At 43.8% G+C, this 20,186-nt stretch overlaps 1 protein-coding gene across 3 annotated transcripts in view; it reads left to right on the top strand.

Moving 5' to 3' along the window:
- Positions 1 to 19,983, top strand: part of LOC134205081 (acyl-CoA Delta-9 desaturase) — a 126,179-nt gene extending 106,196 nt beyond the window's left edge. For all 3 annotated transcript variants that reach the window (XM_062679984.1, XM_062679986.1, XM_062679985.1), the window contains exons 3-5: positions 18,980 to 19,165; positions 19,274 to 19,497; positions 19,672 to 19,983. In XM_062679984.1, the coding sequence (XP_062535968.1) occupies positions 18,980 to 19,165; positions 19,274 to 19,497; positions 19,672 to 19,757 (496 nt within the window). In that variant the 3' untranslated portion in view covers positions 19,758 to 19,983. The remainder of the gene's footprint in view (positions 1 to 18,979; positions 19,166 to 19,273; positions 19,498 to 19,671) is intronic.
- Positions 19,984 to 20,186: the final 203 nt, after the last annotated feature.

Raw genomic sequence — 20,186 nt, 5'->3', positions numbered from 1 at the left:
GAAGCCTCCTTTCAAGAGGCCTGGAAGCCTCCTTTCAAGAGGCCTGGAAGCCTCCTTTCAAGAGGCCTGGAAGCCTCTTTTCAAGAAGCCTGGAAGCCTCCTTTCAAGAGGCCTGGAAGCCTCCTTTCAAGAGGCCTGGAAGACTCCTTTCAAGAGGCCTGGAAGACCCTTTTTTTTCTTCCTAAACAATGGAGGGGGAATCTGCTCAACAGACATCCTGGGTTGTCCAGGAAGTGCGGGGTTAGGGATCACCTCCAACAGCAAACGAGGGAGGCAGGACTACATCCCCGATCCGCTAAACCGTTTCCATTGCCGCCAAGCCCATAGTCCCTTCGGTACAACCAGAAAGTAATGCTTCGAAGGGGGGCCAGTGCACAACGCACCCTCGAGGTTAGCTGCGTGTCCTTGCAGCATCGAACATCGTAACTCGCTTTTTTAGAAGAACACCATGGTATCGTGTCAGCGCGTTGCCGGCTTTCCAGGTGGCCTTACCACGCCCTATGTCCTCGGGAGGTGGGAAGGGTCGACTTCGCGCCTGCTTCCCTCTGCACGACTGGTATCAAGAATGATGATGTCGCGTGCACCCCAAATTGACCTTTCTGCGATAAGGCCTATTCGCCAGCACACAGAGGGACTTGCCAACGTGGTGCCTACGCCTGCCCCAGCCTTGACGAGGACCCCTTTCCGTCCTCGGGCTCGGAACCCGCCCGGTTGACCGACGCCGCGAAAGCGACAATACCATGTTGTTCTTCGCGCAGCCACTTGTTCGATAAAAGGATCGAGTTCGACCACAGAGCATGACCACCGGTATGACCCATGAAGCCGACTCCGATCCCTTGGACCACCTCTTATTTGCGCCTGAACTAGCCATTCTTGAGTCCACGCGCCACCTTCTGTGTAGCTTCGAGGCGATTTGGGCGATAGCTGATAAAACGGCGTTCCAGCCAACTTCATCTTTACACATCCTCCGAACTAGGTTGTCCGGAGTAGTGTCCAGACCACATGTGGCAAGCATGTGGTCACGCATTGCGCGAAAACGTGAGCACACGAACAACACGTGTTCCGCCGTTTCCTCTAAACCTGCGCACACCAAACACTCGGGCGAGGCCGAGCAAGCAAGCTGCGTTACCTGCACTGTGATTTTGCAGCACGCTTAAACGCCGGGCACATCGAACTCCCCATGGGGTGCTTGCTGTTCACAGCTTTTCTGGAACAAATCAAACAGTTGGGAGGGTTCGTGCAGCATTGTGCCTTATGTCCCTCCAATCCGCAGCGTCGGCAGAGATTGCTTCTGTAAGGGCCTTTGCAGTCCCATTGCTTGTGCCCCGGTTCCAGGCACTTTAAGCAAACTTCGGGTTGCTCGTATATGCCCACAGGGCATACCGACCATCCCACCTTGACGCTCCCTAAGTTGACTACCTTGGAGGCGTCCGCTGCAGATAGAAGAAACCAATGCTACCTGCGTCCCTGCCGGACCTTTCCGTAGCCGAACGGCTGCGGTGGGCGTCTCCACTTCACACTGTCGCCGCAGTGCCGTGACGAGCTCTTCGACTTCGGTGATCTCGTCCAGGTCTTTAACCCTTAGATTCACCTCCGTCGTAAGTGCCCTCACCTTGACCGTCTCGCCTAGGACTTCCTCCGCAAACTTCTTGTAGGCGGCGCCCTTTTGCGAGACACCCCGCTTCAGCTCGAGGATCATCTCGCTCATCCGGGTACGTCTTATTCGACGTACGTCGGCGCCGAGTTCACCGTGCTTGACATCACTCCTCATCGCCTTCAAGACGTCCGAGTACTTAGCCTCGTCCGCCGTGATGACTAGGGCATCGCCCCTGGAGCGATTGGTGCCTACCCTAGACTTCTTGCTACCCTCATTCGCCTGGGCCTTCTTTTCGGCCCTTGACGTCTTCGGTTTCCTCTTGTTTTTGACCAGGGTCCAGGAGGCGTCATCCCCCTCTATTTCCCTGGTCTGGTGCGGCTGATAGCTCTCAGCCTGCCGTAACCCCTTACCACCGTCTTTCCTGGGTGGACGGACCTTTCCAGGTCCTTCCTTCCCCGGTTTTGGAGGTACCTGGCCAAGGTTCGGCTTCCCAGCCCCACTACCCTTGTTCGGGGTAGTAACCCTCCGCGTTTTGGAGCGGCCCCCAGGGAGCTCATCCCCTGGAGACTGTCTCCCCCGTTTTTGTGTCTGCTCCGTTGGAGCAGTCACCCCCGACGTACCCGCAAATACTTGAGCCTCAGTCTGGGTAGACTTTGGTACCACCGTCTTCGCTGGCACGCCTTCGGTCGATTCGACCTTGCCCCAGTCCGCGAATCCTTGGGCCTCAGTCTGGGTAGACCTCGACTCCACGGATCTCACGGGTTTACACTTGGCCGTCCCGACCGCCCTCTCCAGCTTGGCGTCCAGCATCGACTTTCGAAGTTTCTGCAAGCTCCTCTTGAGGTCCTTACTGATATTATGCTTAAATGACGCAAAGTCGATGATGGCGTCCAGCTGCTCCGTCGTCACCTCGAAGGCCGAAAGCCCATCGCGTTTGCGGTTAATCGCCTCCACAAGCCATGGGCCGTCAATAACCCCTACCGGCGTTTTTTTAGCCGAGATGAAGGTTAAGCGACCCACGCTGGCGCTGCGCACTGAGCTGCCGACTATTGCCTCTGGCCTCCTAGGCGGAGACCTGAACAAGCCACCTCTTGCAAAGGGGTTGTCGCCTACACTACTACCACTAATTGAAGAATTGACTTGGTTTTCCATTTTGGTCACACGAGTTGCTCGGGAAAAGAGGTTCACCACGCCAGAGCCGATCATGACGCGGTAAGGGAAAATTATTGTGGAGGGTGCCCAGGTACCCCACAGGCTCCGTTAAAGGCCTAGCATATTATTTCACCCCCCTGGTCATGCATCCCCTCGGCATGGGTCGCTTGACGCCTTGGGATTAGGGGTTAGGGACGATGGTTTCGGTCCAACCCGCAGTGGCAAAGGGGAGGGGTCGTCAAGCCCTTGGACAAAGTTCCTGCTGCCCCACTGGAAGACTCCTTTCAAGAGACCCGAATGTCTAGTTTAATAGGCCCGGAAGCCTACTTTCAAGAGGCTCAGAATGCTCCTTTCAAGAGGCTCGATTATTTAAATAGTAGCTTACTCGGATACGTACATTTTCTTCAAAAGAACATTTATAATGTTAACATTTGTTTTATCTAGCTACTGCCGGGATTTGAATGAATTCCTGAAGGAATTTACGGAAGATTTCGTGGAAGAAAAATTTGGAGAATTGTAGAATTTCCGGGGTAATTTCTTAATGATATTCTGAGGGAATAAAAGAATCTTCAAGGGATTCCTGGGTGAGTACTTTAAGAAATTTTGGGTAAATTTCATTACTAGGTAAACAAGTTATTTCAAGTTTTTGATGGGCTTGCCTCTTATTTCGTTCTATTTAACGCTCTGATGCTATGGACAAAATTTCACCAAGAAAAACATCTAAAAATAGTTTAGAGCCACCTCGTTGTATATTTTTTCACGTTGATTTTTTTTCCGCGATGAAGAGCATGAAATAGAGAGTCGTGATTTTTCATTAAGCAGAGCGATCGGCCGGTCGTCGAAATTTAGTTTTACTTTATGCGGAAAGCAAAACGATCGGCTGGTCACCGAAATTTTGTTCTGCGTTTTGCGAGTGCGTTAATCAATCAGAAGGCGAAAATTTGTTTCTTGTGCAGTCCTGTTTCTCCAGTAAGCAGAGCGATCGGCCGGTCATAGAAATTTTGTTCTACATTGTGCGGGTGAGTAAATTCAGTAAAATCAGAAAGTGAACATTTGATTCGCATCCGGTTGTATAGTGTGGTCGATAATTAGAATAATTAGCGTTCGTTCGATTGTTTTTGCTTTAATTCAAACTACACGCTATACACGGCCGACCGTTTATCCACAATCCCTACCCTGTATATCCAACATCCAAGTGATTTCTCGCTTAACTTTTCAAAAGGACCTAAATATATTTTTTCTCATGATTTGATAATTTGAATAGTGCAATCAACAGGGGCCCTCCTTAGCCGTGCGGTAAGACGCGCGGCTACAAAGCAAGACCATGCTGAGGGTGGCTGGGTTCGATTCCCGGTGCCGGTCTAGGCAATTTTCGGATTGGAAATTGTCTCGACTTCCCTGTGCATAAAAGTATCATCGTGCTAGCCTCATGATATACGAATGCAAAAATGGTAACCTGGCTTAGAAACCTCGCAGTTAATAACTGTGGAAGTGCTTAATGAACACTAAGCTGCGAGGCGGCTCTGTCCCAGTGTGTGGATGTAATGCCAATAAGAAGAAGAAGAAGAAGAAGAAGAATCAACAGACCAATATGAAAGCTTTTGATTGCAGTACTAAAATTAATTCATGAAAAAAAATGTTACTTAGGTCTTTTTGAAAAGTTGAGCGAGATTTCTCGTGGAAATGCAGATGACTCGCCGGCTTCTATCAAAGTGAGTATCACGTCAACAATTTCCTACCTATTCCTTAATTGATCAGCATTCGGATACGGTCAGTGCCGGTATTGCTTATTTTTGGGTCACCAATTCTTACACATTGAAGATGATGTTAGTCGCAAATTTCATCTGTTGGTTCTCTGTGTAATTACAGCTGACCTGCCAATAACAAGCAAATAAGTCGTTTTATTTGTTTTTCATTTCATAATCTATTCGGTACGTTATTTACGTATTGAGCAACGGGAAAAGGAGGATAATCGGAATCGCAGGAAGAAAAATGATAGCAATATTAAATCCAAAAGCGGACGTAGTTATTGGCTTCCTTTCGATACACACCTCAATGGAAGAAAATATAACTTGAACTGGAGAGGAGGAAATACATATAGCATTTTCACTGTTTTTCATACAAAATGGCCATGTTTGAGGATCAATATCCATATAAAAGTGGTGTAGGTTATAATTATGTTGTGCTGGTCATAAAGCCATAAGCAACTAAACTGCATACAAATAACATTCATTGGGTAAAAAATTCTAAAAATTTCGAGTTCTTGACGAATTTTATGATAAGTTCTTAGGGAGTTTTTTTCGGGAGAGGAAGAATTACAGGAGTAATTCCCAGAGGATTTTTCCAAGCAACTACGGATGGAATTTTTGGAAGTGTATCCGTGAAAATTTCTCACGGAATTCCCAGGGGATCTTTTGAAGGAATTCGCAGAGACATTTGTAGAGTAACACCTAATGAAATTTAAAAAGGGATGCCGTGAGGATCTTTAGGTGGCATTCCTAGAACTTCCGGATAAATCCCTGGAGTATCTTCCGGTGGAATTCTGGGAGCAATTCCTGGAAGAACTTCCAGAGGAATTTCTGGAGAAGCTTCGGAGGAATTCTTTGAGGAACTTCTAGAGAAATTCCTGGAGATACCTTTTCGTGGTGTATTACGGAGTAGTCTAGTAGTCTAGTTCTTACTATTCATGTTACTACTTATATGTAACTACTATAATTTGCTTTTAGATGACCGACCTATTCCACCTTTCTAGATGGAGTCAATGGATTTATATATTTATTCAGACTAAGGCCGAAGTGGCCTGTGCGGTATATAAGAGTCTTCTCCATTCGGCTCGGTCCATGGCTACACGTCGCCAACCACGCAGTCTACGGAGGGTCCGCAAGTCATCTTCCACCTGATCGATCCACCTTGCCCGCTGCGCACCTCGCCTTCTTGTACCCGTCGGATCGTTGTCGAGAACCATTTTCACCGGGTTATTGTCCGACATTCTGGCTACGTGCCTGGCCCACCGCAGTCGTCCGATTTTAGCGGTGTGCACGATGGATGGTTCTCCCAACAGCTGATGCAACTCGTGGTTCATTCTCCTCCTCCACATACCGTCCGCCATCTGCACCCCACCATAGATGGTACGCAGCACTTTCCTTTCGAAAACTCTGAGTTGGTCCTCCACGAGCATTGGTTGGTCCTCCACGAGCATCGTCCAGGTCTCGTGTCCGTAGAGGACTACCGGTCTAATGAGCGTTTTTTAGATTGTCAGTTTGGTACGGAGGCGAACTCTATTCGATCGGAGCGTCTTGCGGATTCCAAAGTATGTACGATTTCCAGCCACTATACGTCTCCGAATTTCTCTGCTGGTATCATTTTCGGCAGTCACCAGTAAGCCCAAGTACACAAATTCTTCTACCACCTCGATTTCGTCACCACCGATGCCAACTCGCGGTGGGTGGCTCACATTATCTTCTCATTATCATGAACTTCGTCTTCTACGTGTCGATGACTAGTCCGATCCGCTTAGCTTCCCTATTCAGTCTGATGTAAGCTTCCTCCATCTTCTCAAAGTTACGTGCCATAATATCTATGTCGTCGGCGAAGCCAAATAGCTGGACGGACTTATTGAAAATTGTACCGCTCGTGTTAATCCCTGCTCTTCGTATTACCCCTTCCAAAGCGATGTTGAATAGCAAACACGAAAGACCATCACCTTGCCGTAACCCTCTGCGGGTTTCGAAGGGACTCGAGAATGCCCCTGAAACTCGAACTACGCACATCACCCGACCCATCGTCGCTTTGATCAACCGTGTCAGTTTATCCGGAAATCCGTGTTCGTGCATTAGCTGCCAAAGCTAGTCCCGATCGATTGTATCATATGCGGCTTTGAAGTCGATGAATAGATGATGTGTGGGCACGTTGTATTCGCGGCACTTCTGCAGTACTTGGCGAATGGCGAACACCTGGTCCGTGGTGGAGCGTTCGCCCATAAAACCCGCCTGGTACTGCCCCACGAACTCCCTTGCAATTTGTGCTAGTCGACGGCATAAAATTTGGGAGAGTACCTTGTAGGCGGCGTTCAGCAATGTGATTGCGCGGTAGTTGCTACAATCCAGCTTATCGCCCTTTTTGTAGATGGGACACACGACACCTTCCATCCATTCCTGCGGCAAAACTTCCTCCTCCCAAATCTTGGTAATGACCCAGTGCAGCGCTCTAGCCAGTGCCTCACCACCGTGTTTAAATAGCTCTCCTGGTAGTTGGCCAACCCCAGGGGCTTTGTTGTTTTTCAGCCGGCCAATCTCCTCCTGGATTTCCTGGAGATCCGGAGCCGGTAGAATTATGTCCTGCGCGCGTTCCCCCAGGTCCATCACCATACCGCCATCTTCGTCTGCCACATCGCCATTCAGGTGCTCTTCGTAGTGCTGCCGCCACCTTTGGATCACCTCATGCTCGTTCGTAAGCAGGTTCCCGTTTATGTCCTTACACATATCAGGCTGTGGCACGTGGCCCTTACGTGAACGGCTCAACTCCTCATAGAACTTTCGTGTGTTATTAGCGCGGTACAGTTGTTCCGTCTCTTCACGGTCTCGATCTTCCTGCTGACGCTTTTTCCTCCGGAAAATCGAGTTTTGTCTGTTCCGCGCCTGTTTATATCGTGCCTCGTTCGCCCTCGTGCTGTGTTGCAGCAATCTCGCCCATGCTGCATTCTCCTCTTCTACTAACTGCTCACATTCGCCGTCATACCAGTCGTTTCTCTGATCCGGGGGCACCGTGCCAAGTGCAACGGTAGCGATGCCAGCCATCTTCAAGAGACGCTGCGCTTAGCTACTCTTCCGTTGGGAGTGTCACTTCCAGCTGCTGCGCGTATTCTTGGGCTAGTCTACCGTCTTGTAGGCGCCCAATATTAAGGCGCGGCGTCCGACTTCGACGCGTGCTGTACATCGTCGAGAGTTTTGAGCGCAGGCATAATGCAACGAGTTAGTGGTCGGATTCAATATTCGCACTGCGGTAAGTGCGGACGTTCGTGATGTCGGAGAAGAATTTACCGTCGATTAGAACGTGGTCGATTTGGTTTTCCGTCTCTTGGTTGAGTGATCTCCATGTGGCCTTGTGGATATTTTTGCGGGGAAAGAAGGTGCTTCGGACTACCATTCCGCGGGAGGCTTCGAAGTTTATGCATCGTTGGCCGTTGTCATTCGTTACAGTGTGCAGACTATCCGGTCCGATGACCGATCTATACATTTCCTCCCTTCCTACCTGAGCGTTCATGTCACCGATGACGATTTTGACGTCCCCAAGTGGGCATCCATCGTATGTCTGCTCCATCTGTGCCTAGAACGCTTCTTTCTCGTCGTCGGGTCTCCCTTCGTGTGGGCAGTGCACATTGATGATGCTATAGTTGAAGAAACGGCCTTTAATCCTCAGCTTGCAAATCCTTGCGTTGATTGGCTGCCACCCAATCACGCGTTGGCGCATCTTACCCAGCACTATGAAGCCGGTTCCCAGCTCGTTGGTGGTGCCACAGACAGCTTTGGTAGAAGGTAGCCGCCCGATGCCCGCTTTTCCACACTTTCTGTCCTGTCCAGCAAATCTCCTGCAGCGCCATGACGTCGAAGTTGCGGGGATATAATTCATCGTAGATTGTCCTGTCGCAACCTGCGAAACCTAGCGACTTGTAGTTCCATGTTCAAAGCTTCCAATCGTGATCCTTTATTCGTCGCCTAGGTCTTTGCCATTTATATCGAGTCGCATTATCTCTTATATTGTTCGTAATTATTGGTTTTCCAGGCGGCTTATTGGGCCTGCGCAAACCTCCTGTCTCGCCGGAGGGCCATCGTGTCAGGGCTGTTTAGCGTCCCACCTAACATCAGGACTTGGGCTTGTGCGCTTTGAGCGGCACACGGTCGCTTTGGCGGAGCCTACTTGCGGATACATGCAGCTTTTTATAGAGGTTTAACAGGGCCCACTGTCAAACCCCACCACATCCTAGGCAGGCGCCACAACTCGCAGATGGCCTAAATTCTCAAAAATTATTTGGAAATTGTGGATCGGATTATTTACATTTTTGGAAACTATCATTGCACCAATTATTGACCAAATTTCAGAGATCCCTGTTGCTCTAATGATCCATTCAGAAAATCTCCTTGTAGCTCGAAAATGATCTTTAAGACTGCATTTCCGATTACAAAAAACTTGACACTTATAAGAGACATTCAATGGGAGAAATTATGAAACTGTTGAATATACGATGGACAGTGATAATGTACCTTGTTAAAATGACTACCTTAGTTATCATTTCACAAGACTCTCGTAGGCTAGCAAAATGTATTTGCGATACATACACCCAACCGGCGGTTGATAGATTTTCTAACAATTCTGTATAAGAATCTAACAAAACCTGTATAATAACTGGGCATATGCGAAATTGTTAGATTCTTATACAAAAAATGTAAGCTCTCAACCAAATATTGTTAGAAAAGCTTACAAAATTGTTGGATTTTTATACAATACTTGTATAAGAATCTAACAATTTCGCATATGCCCAGTTCTTATACAGGTTTTGGTAGATTCTTATACAGATTTGTTAGAAAATCTAACATCCGCCGGTTGGGTGTACTGCAAGTGCCTTCAAAGCATTCAACGACTCACTTCACCACGTGGCCCTCTTGCTTCCTAACACTCAAATTAGAAAAAAATGCTTATATGCAGTTTATCATACCTCTTCTGTGTTACGTCTTGTAAAAGCTGATCACATTTGAAATATGATTCACACTCATCAACATTAATTTGAAACAGATAAGATGCTGATGGAACAATGCCAGCCTCGTAACGACTGCTCATTATAAATTTAAATCCCACCATCATACCACAACCATGGAGCCTCTTTTCGTGTCGTCACACCGTCGTGGAAAACGTGTCAAAACTGTAAGCTGTATTTTGCCAAAAACGAAATTTGCACTTTCACGCAAGGCGGCATTCAAGCTTGCGCGATTTAATTGCGAACCGTTCAGTAGTGCGAAGAAGTTGACCGCGACCTCAGCGGAGGTAGATGACAACATTTTCGCCACGTGCTTCCAACCGGTTGATTCGCTCTAGAAGGAAATGAAACTTACGTGAGTTTAGGGAAAAGGTGAAACGAAACTGCAGAGCTAACGAAATACGAGAAAAAACACCTACTTTTATTTATTTGTTCACTTATTATATAAAATCGGCAAAAATTATTTCATTCAAGATTGATTTACCGATTGAAATAAATTTGAGCATTATTCATTTCATTCGAAATGCAGACGGTATTTGCTCTATCATCGTTGGACGGTAACAACTGGAAAATAGAGAAAATTATCATTATATGAGTACATTAAACTAAAATTATGAATCGATATATTTAATTAATATACCAGCGGGTAATTATTCCGTATTTCCAACGCACAGATCTTTCAAAAAGCTCCTAATGACAAGTCTCAATATTTCGAGCATGTGGCAACAGTGTCACCTCAACGAAGCTTCTATACAAACACCTTTAATCATGATATAGAAATCGTCGATATGTATAAATACGAAACTCGATCAAACTGCCGAAAATAGCATTGAAGTTTAGAGCCAAAAATTGTACACAATGTTGAACACGATATTGCTATCAGTTTATCAGCCGGTTGTCAAGAAGTTCATGATTCACTATCAGTTGGACAGAGAGCTAGCTATCCGTTATGTTTCATGGCCGTGAGCAAGTGGTGGGCTAATCAAATAACCATTTATAAATCAATTTGTCATTCATGGGAAAATAGGAAGGAATCTTATTGTTTTTCTTGATCGTGTCTAACGGAGCATTTTTACAAATAATAAATAAATTTTAGCTTAATTATGGATCTTAAAATTATTCTTTATAGGGGTTACCAAATTATTGTATGGATTTATGGTAACGTTTTACGAAACAATCTAGTGTTATATAAGGATCGCTTTCTATTTTTTATGGATCATTCTTTATTGTTTATCTTCAAAAGTATGCTGCCAATAATCTCATATTTGTAACACTCGCATTTTTGTTCATTTTGTAAAAAGCCTAACAGTAAACGCCCATAACAGTAAAATAGTTTTTACTATCTTGCTTATCAGTGGTAAGCTGGAAATGATTGAGTTTGTGGTAAGGATTGACAAACGATTTGATTTACAAAATCAACCAAAATGTAAATGTTACAAATACGCGATCATGGGCAGTATGTTTTTCCGTAAAACATACAGTGACGGAAAAAAGTATTCACAGTTAAAAGGTTCGTTCATGAACAAACCCACGAGATCTCACTTTTTTTTTTCACCAAAACATATATTTTCCTTTCGACTGACAGAGATTGTACCATAATTTTGGGTAGGGATTGAAGCTATATACATAAAAAAGAATTTCTGTCTGTCTGACCCTTATAGACTGGGAAACTACTGAACCGATCGGCGTAAAAATTTGTACATAGGGGTTTCTCGGACCGGGGAAGGTTCTTAAGATGATTCAAGACCCCTCCCTACACTGGAAAGAAAGAATAAATCAATTTTAGGCGAAACGAAGTTCGTCGGGTCATAGATATTGAAATACATAGATATTTAAAACGATAACTGTGCTCAATCAGTAATTCACAGAATTGTCGGTGGAAATACTTACCGAAATATTTACCGAACAAACCGAAAGGTTTGAGTCATATACCCTATATGTTTGAGTTTATAAAAAAAAGTATTCGCGGATAAGTTTATTACTCCAGAAAATGTAGAACATCATCCTTCAAGTAATTGAATATGCCGACTTTTATGTATATTTGAATGATGTGTATTTTATTTAATTCGTCCATAAGAGCCACATTGATGATCGTTGTCGTGGTGACTAAAACAATCGTTGTAAAGTAAGGGAGGCCACTTGTCATTTTTCAACGGTTCTGAAACATTACACATACAAAAAATTTCTTTTGAAGAACATAAACATCCCTTTTTCTTCTTCTTCTTCTTCTTATTGGCATTACATCCTCACACTGGGACAGAGCCGCCTCACAGCTTAGTGTTCATTAAGCACTTCCACAGTTATTAACTGCGAGGTTTCTAAGCCAAGTTACCATTTTTGCATTCGTATATCATGAGGCTAGCACGATGATACTTTTAAGCCCAAGGAAGTCGAGACAATTTCCAATCCGAAAATTGTCTAGACCGGCACCGGGAATCGAACCCAGCCACCCTCAGCATGGTCTTGCTTTGTAGCCGCGCGTCTTACCGCACGCGTCTTACCGGCCCTTTTTCTACCTCGGCAATTTCAACGACAAAACCATCACTTCATTTTTTGAAAGTTTTCCGGTTAACAATTAGTTTATTCTTTAATAGCATTGATGGTTTTATGTTGCATCTAGAACGAAACAGGGCTTATAATGAACAACAATTGAAAACACAAAAATGTTATTTGGTTTGATGCAGATTTCGCATTTCAATAAGAATTTTCTCAGGAGCTCTAGAGAAAATATGTTTCAAAATTAAAGAAACTTAATTCTACCGCGATATTTCGGGAGGAACATTTTCGGATAACTCCTCAGGAACTTTAGTTATGAAGAAATCAGTAAAACTAATCTTTCTATTTCGATTCTAACAAAAAACAATGAAGACTTTGAGAAATTCGCGTACAAATTTCGGCGGAAATTCTTGAAGAGATGACTGCAGAAATTCGTCCTTGAATTTTTGAAATAATTCCCGCTAAATATTCCACAAGAAGTCACAAAAAAACATGCTGGACATCCCAAAGCGATTTCCACAGGATTCAGGGAGAAATTAAATTTCCGAATCAATTAAAAAAATCAGAACTATTTTACAAAATGAACTAAAGGAGAAAAGGTTCAGAAAGTTGAGATCAAATTATTAGAAAGTTGTGATCAAAAATTATTTACAACGTACCACATGGACTCAAGAACAAACCTCCCGGATTCCAAAACTAAATTCAATCGCGCACCACTCAATACGGAAGCAACGCACAACTGTCATTTTCATTATTCCAGCTTTGCTGCGTCGCAGCATGCGTGAAATAATAAAAATGCCAGTTGTGCGTTGCTTCCATTTTGAATAATGTGTCCTTGAAAAGGCGTGTGCATTTAGTTTTGGATTCCGCAAGGATTGTCCTTAACCCCATCGAATATTTGTGGGATGTTCTGAAGAAATGGATCGTAAACATGAAATCCGGAAAACAACAGTTGAAAGTGGCTCTAAGGGCTGAATGGAATAAAATATCAACCAAATATTCATGAAAGTTGGCGCAATCAATTTCCAATTATTTCTAGGATGTTGTTAATGCCAAAGAACTGCATACGGAATACTAAAAACTAGTTTATGGAACATTTTCTGAGCATGAGCATGATTGACCGCCCACGGTTACTACTCCGTTATTGCCAGGTAAGCTGTAATTACACAGAGATCCAACAGATGAAGTTTGGGACTAATATCATCTTCAATGTGTAAAAACTGGTGACCCAAAAATAAGCAATACCAGCGCCGGCCATGTCCGAAAGCAGGTCAGTTGAGGAATAGGTAGGAAATTGTTGACGTGATACTAGCTTTGATAGAAGCCGACGAGTCATCTGCACTTCCACGAGAAATCACTGGGATATCGGATATATGGGGTAGGAAGTGTGGTAAGCTTCGTTTTGGTAAACGGTCTGCCGTGTATAGCGTGTAGTTTGAATTAAAACAAAAACAATCGAACAAACGCTAATTATTTTGATTATCGACCGCACTACACAACTGGATGCGAACTAAATTTTCACTTTCTGATTAACTTACTCACCCGCACAAAGCAAAACTAAATTTCTACGACCGGCCGATCGCTCTGCTTACTGGAGAATCACGACTGAACAAGAAACAAATTTACACTTTTTGATTCATTTACTCACCCGCACATTGCAGAAAAAAAAATCGGTGATTAGCCGATCGTTTTGCTTTCCGCTCAAAGCAAAACTAAATTTCGACGACAGTCCAATCGCTCTGCTTACTGGAGAAACACGACTGGCTGAATTTAAAATTATCAATTTTCGGTATGTTTACGGCCGGGACGACATAGAGGTTTCAATGATGGGCCTCAAGAAAAGTTATAACATTTTATAGGTTCATTTCTGTCATCTAATTTGTTAGCCGTAAAGTTATTTTTATATTGCAGTACTCACTAAAAATCATGTATAAAATATGTTCATCACATTTTCGTTCCATTTAAGGTTCACTGGAGGTAGAAAAGTAAAATTCGATAGTTCATGTTTAAATTTGTGTAAAATCAGTTTGAATGATCAACATGTAATCATTCAATATGGACTTATAAAAAATATAAAAAAAAACAGTCAATTTTGTACCAACTGTGAGGTAATTCATACCCTCTTGAGCGCTTGAAATCTATGAAATTAGATCCTGACCTGACCTAAGTGGAAAACCCAAGTTAGTTTGACCTTCAATTGTGATGAGTGGTGACATATAACTTAAATCAAAATAGTAATTTTTAGAAGAAACTTTTGTTCGATAATTTCATTGCATTAACGGAAATATATCACACGGAATTCTTGGAATAGCTAGGAAGGGCCGTTTTTCTTTCTCAAACACTAAGTACACGTAAAGTTTATATTTTCGCCTCAAAGATGATTTTTTATAGGAGGAGTGCAACATACAGTGTTATAAACTAATCGACTAGGTTGAATGAATTGCGATGATGTGGGTTTTTTTTTCTTTTTTTTTCTCTCTCTAAGCTATGGAGGGGGAATCTGCTCAACAGATATCCTGGGTTGTCTAGGAAGTGCGGGGTTAGGGATCACCTCCAACAGCAAACGAGGGAGGCAGGACTACATCCCCGATCCGCTAAACCGTTTCCATTGCCGCCAAGCCCATAGTCTCTTCGGTACAACCAGAAAATAATGCTTCAAAGGGGGGCAGTGCACAACGCATCCTCGAGGTTAGCTGCGTGTCCTTGCAGCACCGAACATCGTGACTCGCGTTTTTAGAAGAACACCATGGTGTCGTGCAAGCGCATTGCCGGCTTTCCAGGTGGCCTTACCACGCCCTATGTCCTCTTATTCGACATACGTCGGCGCCGAGTTCACCGAGCTTGACGTCACTCCTCATCACCTTCAAGAATTCCGAGTACTTAGCCTCGCCCGTTTTGATTACTAGGGCATCGCCCCTGGTGCGATTGGCGCCTACCCTAGACTTCTTGCTACCCTCATTCGCCTGGGCCTGCTTTTCGGCCCTTGACGTCTTCGGTTTCCTCTTGTTCTTGACCAGGGTCCAGGAGGCGTCATCCCCCTCTATTTCCCTGGTCTGGTGCGGCTGAGAGCTCTCAGCCTGCCGTAACCCCTTTCCACCGTCTTTCCTGGGTGGACGGACCTTTCCAGGTCCTTCCTCCCCCGGTTTTGGAGGTACCTGGCCGGGGTTCAGCTTCCCAGCCCCCTTAGCATTGTTCGGGGTAGTAACCCTCCGCGTTTTGGAGCGGCCCCCGGGGAGCTCATCACCTGCAGACTGTCTCCCCAGTTTTTGTGTCACCCCCGACGTGCCGGCGAATACTTGAGCCTCAGTCTGGGTAGACTTTGGCACCCCCGTCTTCGCTGGCACGCCCTCAGTAGATTCGACCTTGCCCGAGTCCGCGAATCCTTGGGTCTCAGTCTGGGTAGACCCCGACTCCACGGATTTCACGGGTTTACACTTGGCCGTCCCAACCGCCCTCTCCAGCTTGTCGACCAACATCGACTTTCGAAGTTTCAGCAAGCTCCTCTTGAGGTCCTTACTGATATTATGCTTCGATGACGCAAAGTCGATGATGGCGTCCAGCTGTTCCGTCGCCACCTCGAAGGCCGGTTCATCGCCTCCACAAGCCATGGGCCGTCCATAACCTCTACCGGCGTAGCCTGGGAGAAGGTTAAGTGACCCACGCTGGCGCTGCGCACCGAGCTGCTGACTATTGCCTCTGGCCTCCTAGACGGAGACCTGAACAACCCACCTCTTGCGAAGGGGTTGTCGCCTACACTACTACCACTAATTGAAGAATTGACTTGGTTTTCCATTTTCCATTTCCGTGGTCCCACGAGTTGCACGGGAAAAGAGGTCCACCACGCCAGAGCCCAGCATGACGCGGTAAGGGACAATTACTGTGGAGGGTGTCCAGGTACCCCACAGGCTCCGTTAAAGGCCTAGCTTATTATTTCACCCCCCTGGCCATGCATTCCCTCGGCACGGGTCGCTTGACGCCTTGGGATTAGGGGTTAGGGACGATGGTCCCGGTCTAACTCGCAGTGGCCATGGGGAGGGGTCGTCAAGCCCTTGGACAAAGTCCCTGCTGCCCCCGCGATGATGTCTGTGTGTGCGTGCTTGTATGTATGTGTGTGTGTGCAAAACACCTACAAAATAATCACTTATTTTCAAGCACTTGTCCTTAACCACTTTGTTCGCAAAAAATTGCATTCAACGGCGAAACTTGTTAGGGACCGTACACTAATATACCCATTTCCCAAGGTCCAAATCTGTTTTAATTATGTTCGTACAGTGCTGAAACATAAGTCGATTGTTTAACACAATTAAACAAGCGATCTACCAATGTTTCACCCCTATGTGTGTTATGGTTTTTCCAATTCATGCTCTTGAAAATCACTATAAGAAGCACGTGGCTTCCAAAATGGCCGATTTGTGGCTTTTTTGTTTACTGCTATCGAAATTATCCCCAGAGGGAGGAAACAAAAATTGCGTGATCAGAACATTGCTCACCTCCCCCGCAGTGTTTGATACCAGAACTAAGTGTAAATTCTTTAAATTTGCTTTCCTAGTACAAACCTCTACGAATTGAATATGATTAGTTTAATTGTCTTATAATGGTCACCTATGAATCAAATTCTCGGTAAAAGGGACAATTTGTGCAAATAAGCATTGATTTTATTAATGCAAAAATTTACTTCTGGAGAACATATAAGGGAGCATTCATAAATTACGTAACGCTTAGAGGGGGAGGGGGGTTGCCCAAGTGTGATAATCCAAACAAAAAAATTATATGATACATTCAAAAAGTGTGACATAGGGAGGAGGGAAGTTGGAAATTGTCAATTTTTGAGTTACGTAATTAATGGATCTTCCCAAATGACAGTTCAAGTGTGTATAACATTACAGCACAATGTCATGGTTTTTAAAGTATGTATGTACAATTACAATTTTTCGAATCGAATTTTACACTTACCCCCTTCTTCCACTTCCTCCAGTATACCTTAATACTCCCACTTAAAAACTACATATAAAATAATTACTCATTTAGTTTGGCTTAAACTCTGCAGTGTACAGCCGAATATTGATAAGATATTTTTTATTGAGTGACCAACCAACCATGTGACCGTTGTGACCCGTTCATCTAAGTATTATGTGATATGTTTGTTTGTCTATGCAATAATTTTCTCCACCTTTCCCATTTCAAACGGTCACCAAATTGCCGAAAAAAGCTTCAAAGTTTAGTGCCGAAATTGTATACAAGATTCAACACAATATTTTCAAGAGCCTCGTCATTCTCAAGCTTTTTTTTTTCTTCTTTATTAAAGAGGCTTTCAGCTCTTCGCTGGTTCACCTCTGATCTTTCTTAAGCTTCTTAAGAATGCTAGCTAGCATGCTTTACCACCGAAATTTAATGATTATTGCTTTTATTGCTAAATGGTCGAAACTAATTTATGAGTGGCTAATGATGCTCTATATTTAGCGGGAAGTAACTTCCATAGTAAGCTGATTTTGATTGAATGACGTCTTTAGTGTATTCAAACTAAGATCGGAGTGAGCAGTCCTTGTCTCGATTCTGCTATATCCATAGCTGTTAGACGCGTCGCCAACCACCCAGTTTTGGAGAAGATTGGTACGCACTTGATTCTCCCTTTTATATCGAGAGCTAAAATAGTTTTGTTCTAGCATATTTGTTTACAATTACCTTTACATAAATTACTCTAGTGTAATGGCACATGTTTTGATTGATGATACTTTTCAATTGTATCGAGTAGCCAAATTGGTCTATATGCTGAAGGATCTCCCGGTGATTTCCCAGGCTTAGGCAATAGCACCAACTTCAACCGTTTCCAACGATCTGGTCAGGGGCCTTATTGCGCATCCTCTTTCGACATTTCTTTCGTATGACAGTTTTTTTCAGTTTCAACAAAAAAAAATCGTACGGCTGGGTTGCCGAATAATATGCAATTAATCACTACACTGCCAAATGTTACGTCCAATGCGTTAAACTACAACATACATGTTTTCAATTTTTCTGTTAAAGAGGTCGATGTGTACTGCTTGCTAACACCTGTTTTGGAAAATGGCGTATACATCACTTTTCCAGATTGCTGCAGTTCACAATCACTTTAGCTTTTGCACTTCATCCGGCACGATAAAAGAAGTGCCTTGGTAGTATATATTCTAGTAGATTGATAGATGGTTTGACTATCTTTTAATATATGTAATTACCTACAAGCCTTTCCTATAAATTATCTACATTATCTGCGTGGTATTGCTAGTTGAGTTCCTCATCTTAATGCAATTGATTCATTTGTTTGAGAAAATACATAAGTCCATTTCTCACAACTCCTAGAAAACGCAAAAAACTATTATCGAACGAATTGGCAATTAATCATTCTGAATCAAAACTGAACTCCCGACGGTACTTACAGTTCGGAAACTGCAATCAATGCTCCATAACTGCACGTCAAAGTTAAAATTCCTATATAGTTTCTCAAAAAATAAGAAATTATCGGAAGATTTTCGCAGAAACTTTTTTGTCAGAATACGTAGTTTTGGACGAGGTTTCGGAATATATGAAAATCTCATTTCAATCATAAATGTCACATATGCAGTTTCTCAAGCAAACTGATCAATTGTAAACTAACCAGCTAACCAGGAAGTCGTAAAAATAAGAAAAAAAAGTTGCCTCACAATTATTCTGCGATTCATCTCAGACTCACTCAATGAGTAGAATGGAGAACGTTAAAGGATCTTATTGTTGTCTACCTTTGTACACAATGCACCTTAACCATCTTGCATGATTGCACTTTAAGTTATTTAGACAAGTTTTTTTTTCTCTTCTTTATCTTTATCATGTTAAATGTTGAATTAATGCGTCAAACCATCCCACGAACATGTTTTTCATGGCCAATCATCATCAGCTACTGAACCGACGAATCAACTATCTATTGTACATACATACCTTAACGTTCACCCTTTTTCAATTGTCTTCTCCCACAGGCATTTTGTCCTGATGAAGATCCTGTTCTGCTTCGTGCTGCCAACCTTCATCCCGTGGTACTTTTTCGGCGAAACATTCTCGATGGCCTTTTTCAGCCAGTGCTTCGTCCGATACGTGCTCAGCTTGAACTTCACATGGCTAGTCAATAGCGCCGCGCACATTTACGGCAATCGGCCCTACGATCAGTAAGTACTTACTTTCGATTTTATGTTTTTGTATTTTGTGTTCTTTAAATGCTTAACACAGTGCGTAATCAGTGACTAATTAAACATTAATTATCCCAATCTTAACAGGCGCATCCGACCGGTGGAAAACAAGGCCGTTTCCATTGTGGCGATGGGCGAAGGGTGGCACAACTATCATCACGTGTTTCCATGGGACTACAAGGCAGCCGAGCTGGGCGCTTATTCCGTTAATGTGACCACCTTCTGGTTGGACATGTTTGCCAAAATCGGATGGGCGTACGATTTGAAGGAACCATCAAAGGAACTGGTCCGCAGGACGATTGAAAAATATGGTAACATTTTCAAGACAATATTTTTCTCTTTCTAATATTTAAATTCAATACTTATTCATTTATTTTTTTTACCATGTTGATATATATAAACATGGGTTTGCATTTCCTGGCAATATAACTTCTTCGAATTTGAAACATAACTAATGCCGCATTTTATACATATTCACCCAACAGGCGACGGAACGCATCTGACGATTTCGATTAGTGACCACGTCGAAGTGCCTGATCCAGAGGAATCCAAGTCGCAGAAGTCGCAGTAATCAGTAAGGGAGAAGGAAGGAAGAAAGGAAGGAGCATCTCCTGCCTTCAAGTCTTGAATGTGATCGACCGATCGACGATGTTTTCAGTTCTTGGGGTCGGCTATGCTGTACCAAATTTCATATGAAGCAGGATGGAATCACTGAGAAGGGTCTCGTCGAATACAAATCTTATTTAACTTAAACTGTATAGTACTTTTCTACGTTATTAAATAATGAAAATATCTTAGACCTTCGATTTTTATTCCGGCGTAAGCCGTAGTAGAGTTGATTGAAAACAAATCCCATCGTGTGAAATTAATGTCGCTATTTAGTATTAGAGGCTATACGATTCTTATTTCCTGTGTCAGGCTCAGTCATATCTAGGTGAGGAAAAAATTGATAGAATTAGGCTTTTTTCAGCACAAGTTATCTGCCTATGTGACATACATC

Source organism: Armigeres subalbatus, chromosome 1 (genome assembly GCF_024139115.2).
Source record: "Armigeres subalbatus isolate Guangzhou_Male chromosome 1, GZ_Asu_2, whole genome shotgun sequence".
In the NCBI taxonomy this organism is placed as follows: domain Eukaryota; kingdom Metazoa; phylum Arthropoda; class Insecta; order Diptera; family Culicidae; genus Armigeres; species Armigeres subalbatus.
This window is presented reverse-complemented; position numbering and strand designations above follow the sequence as displayed.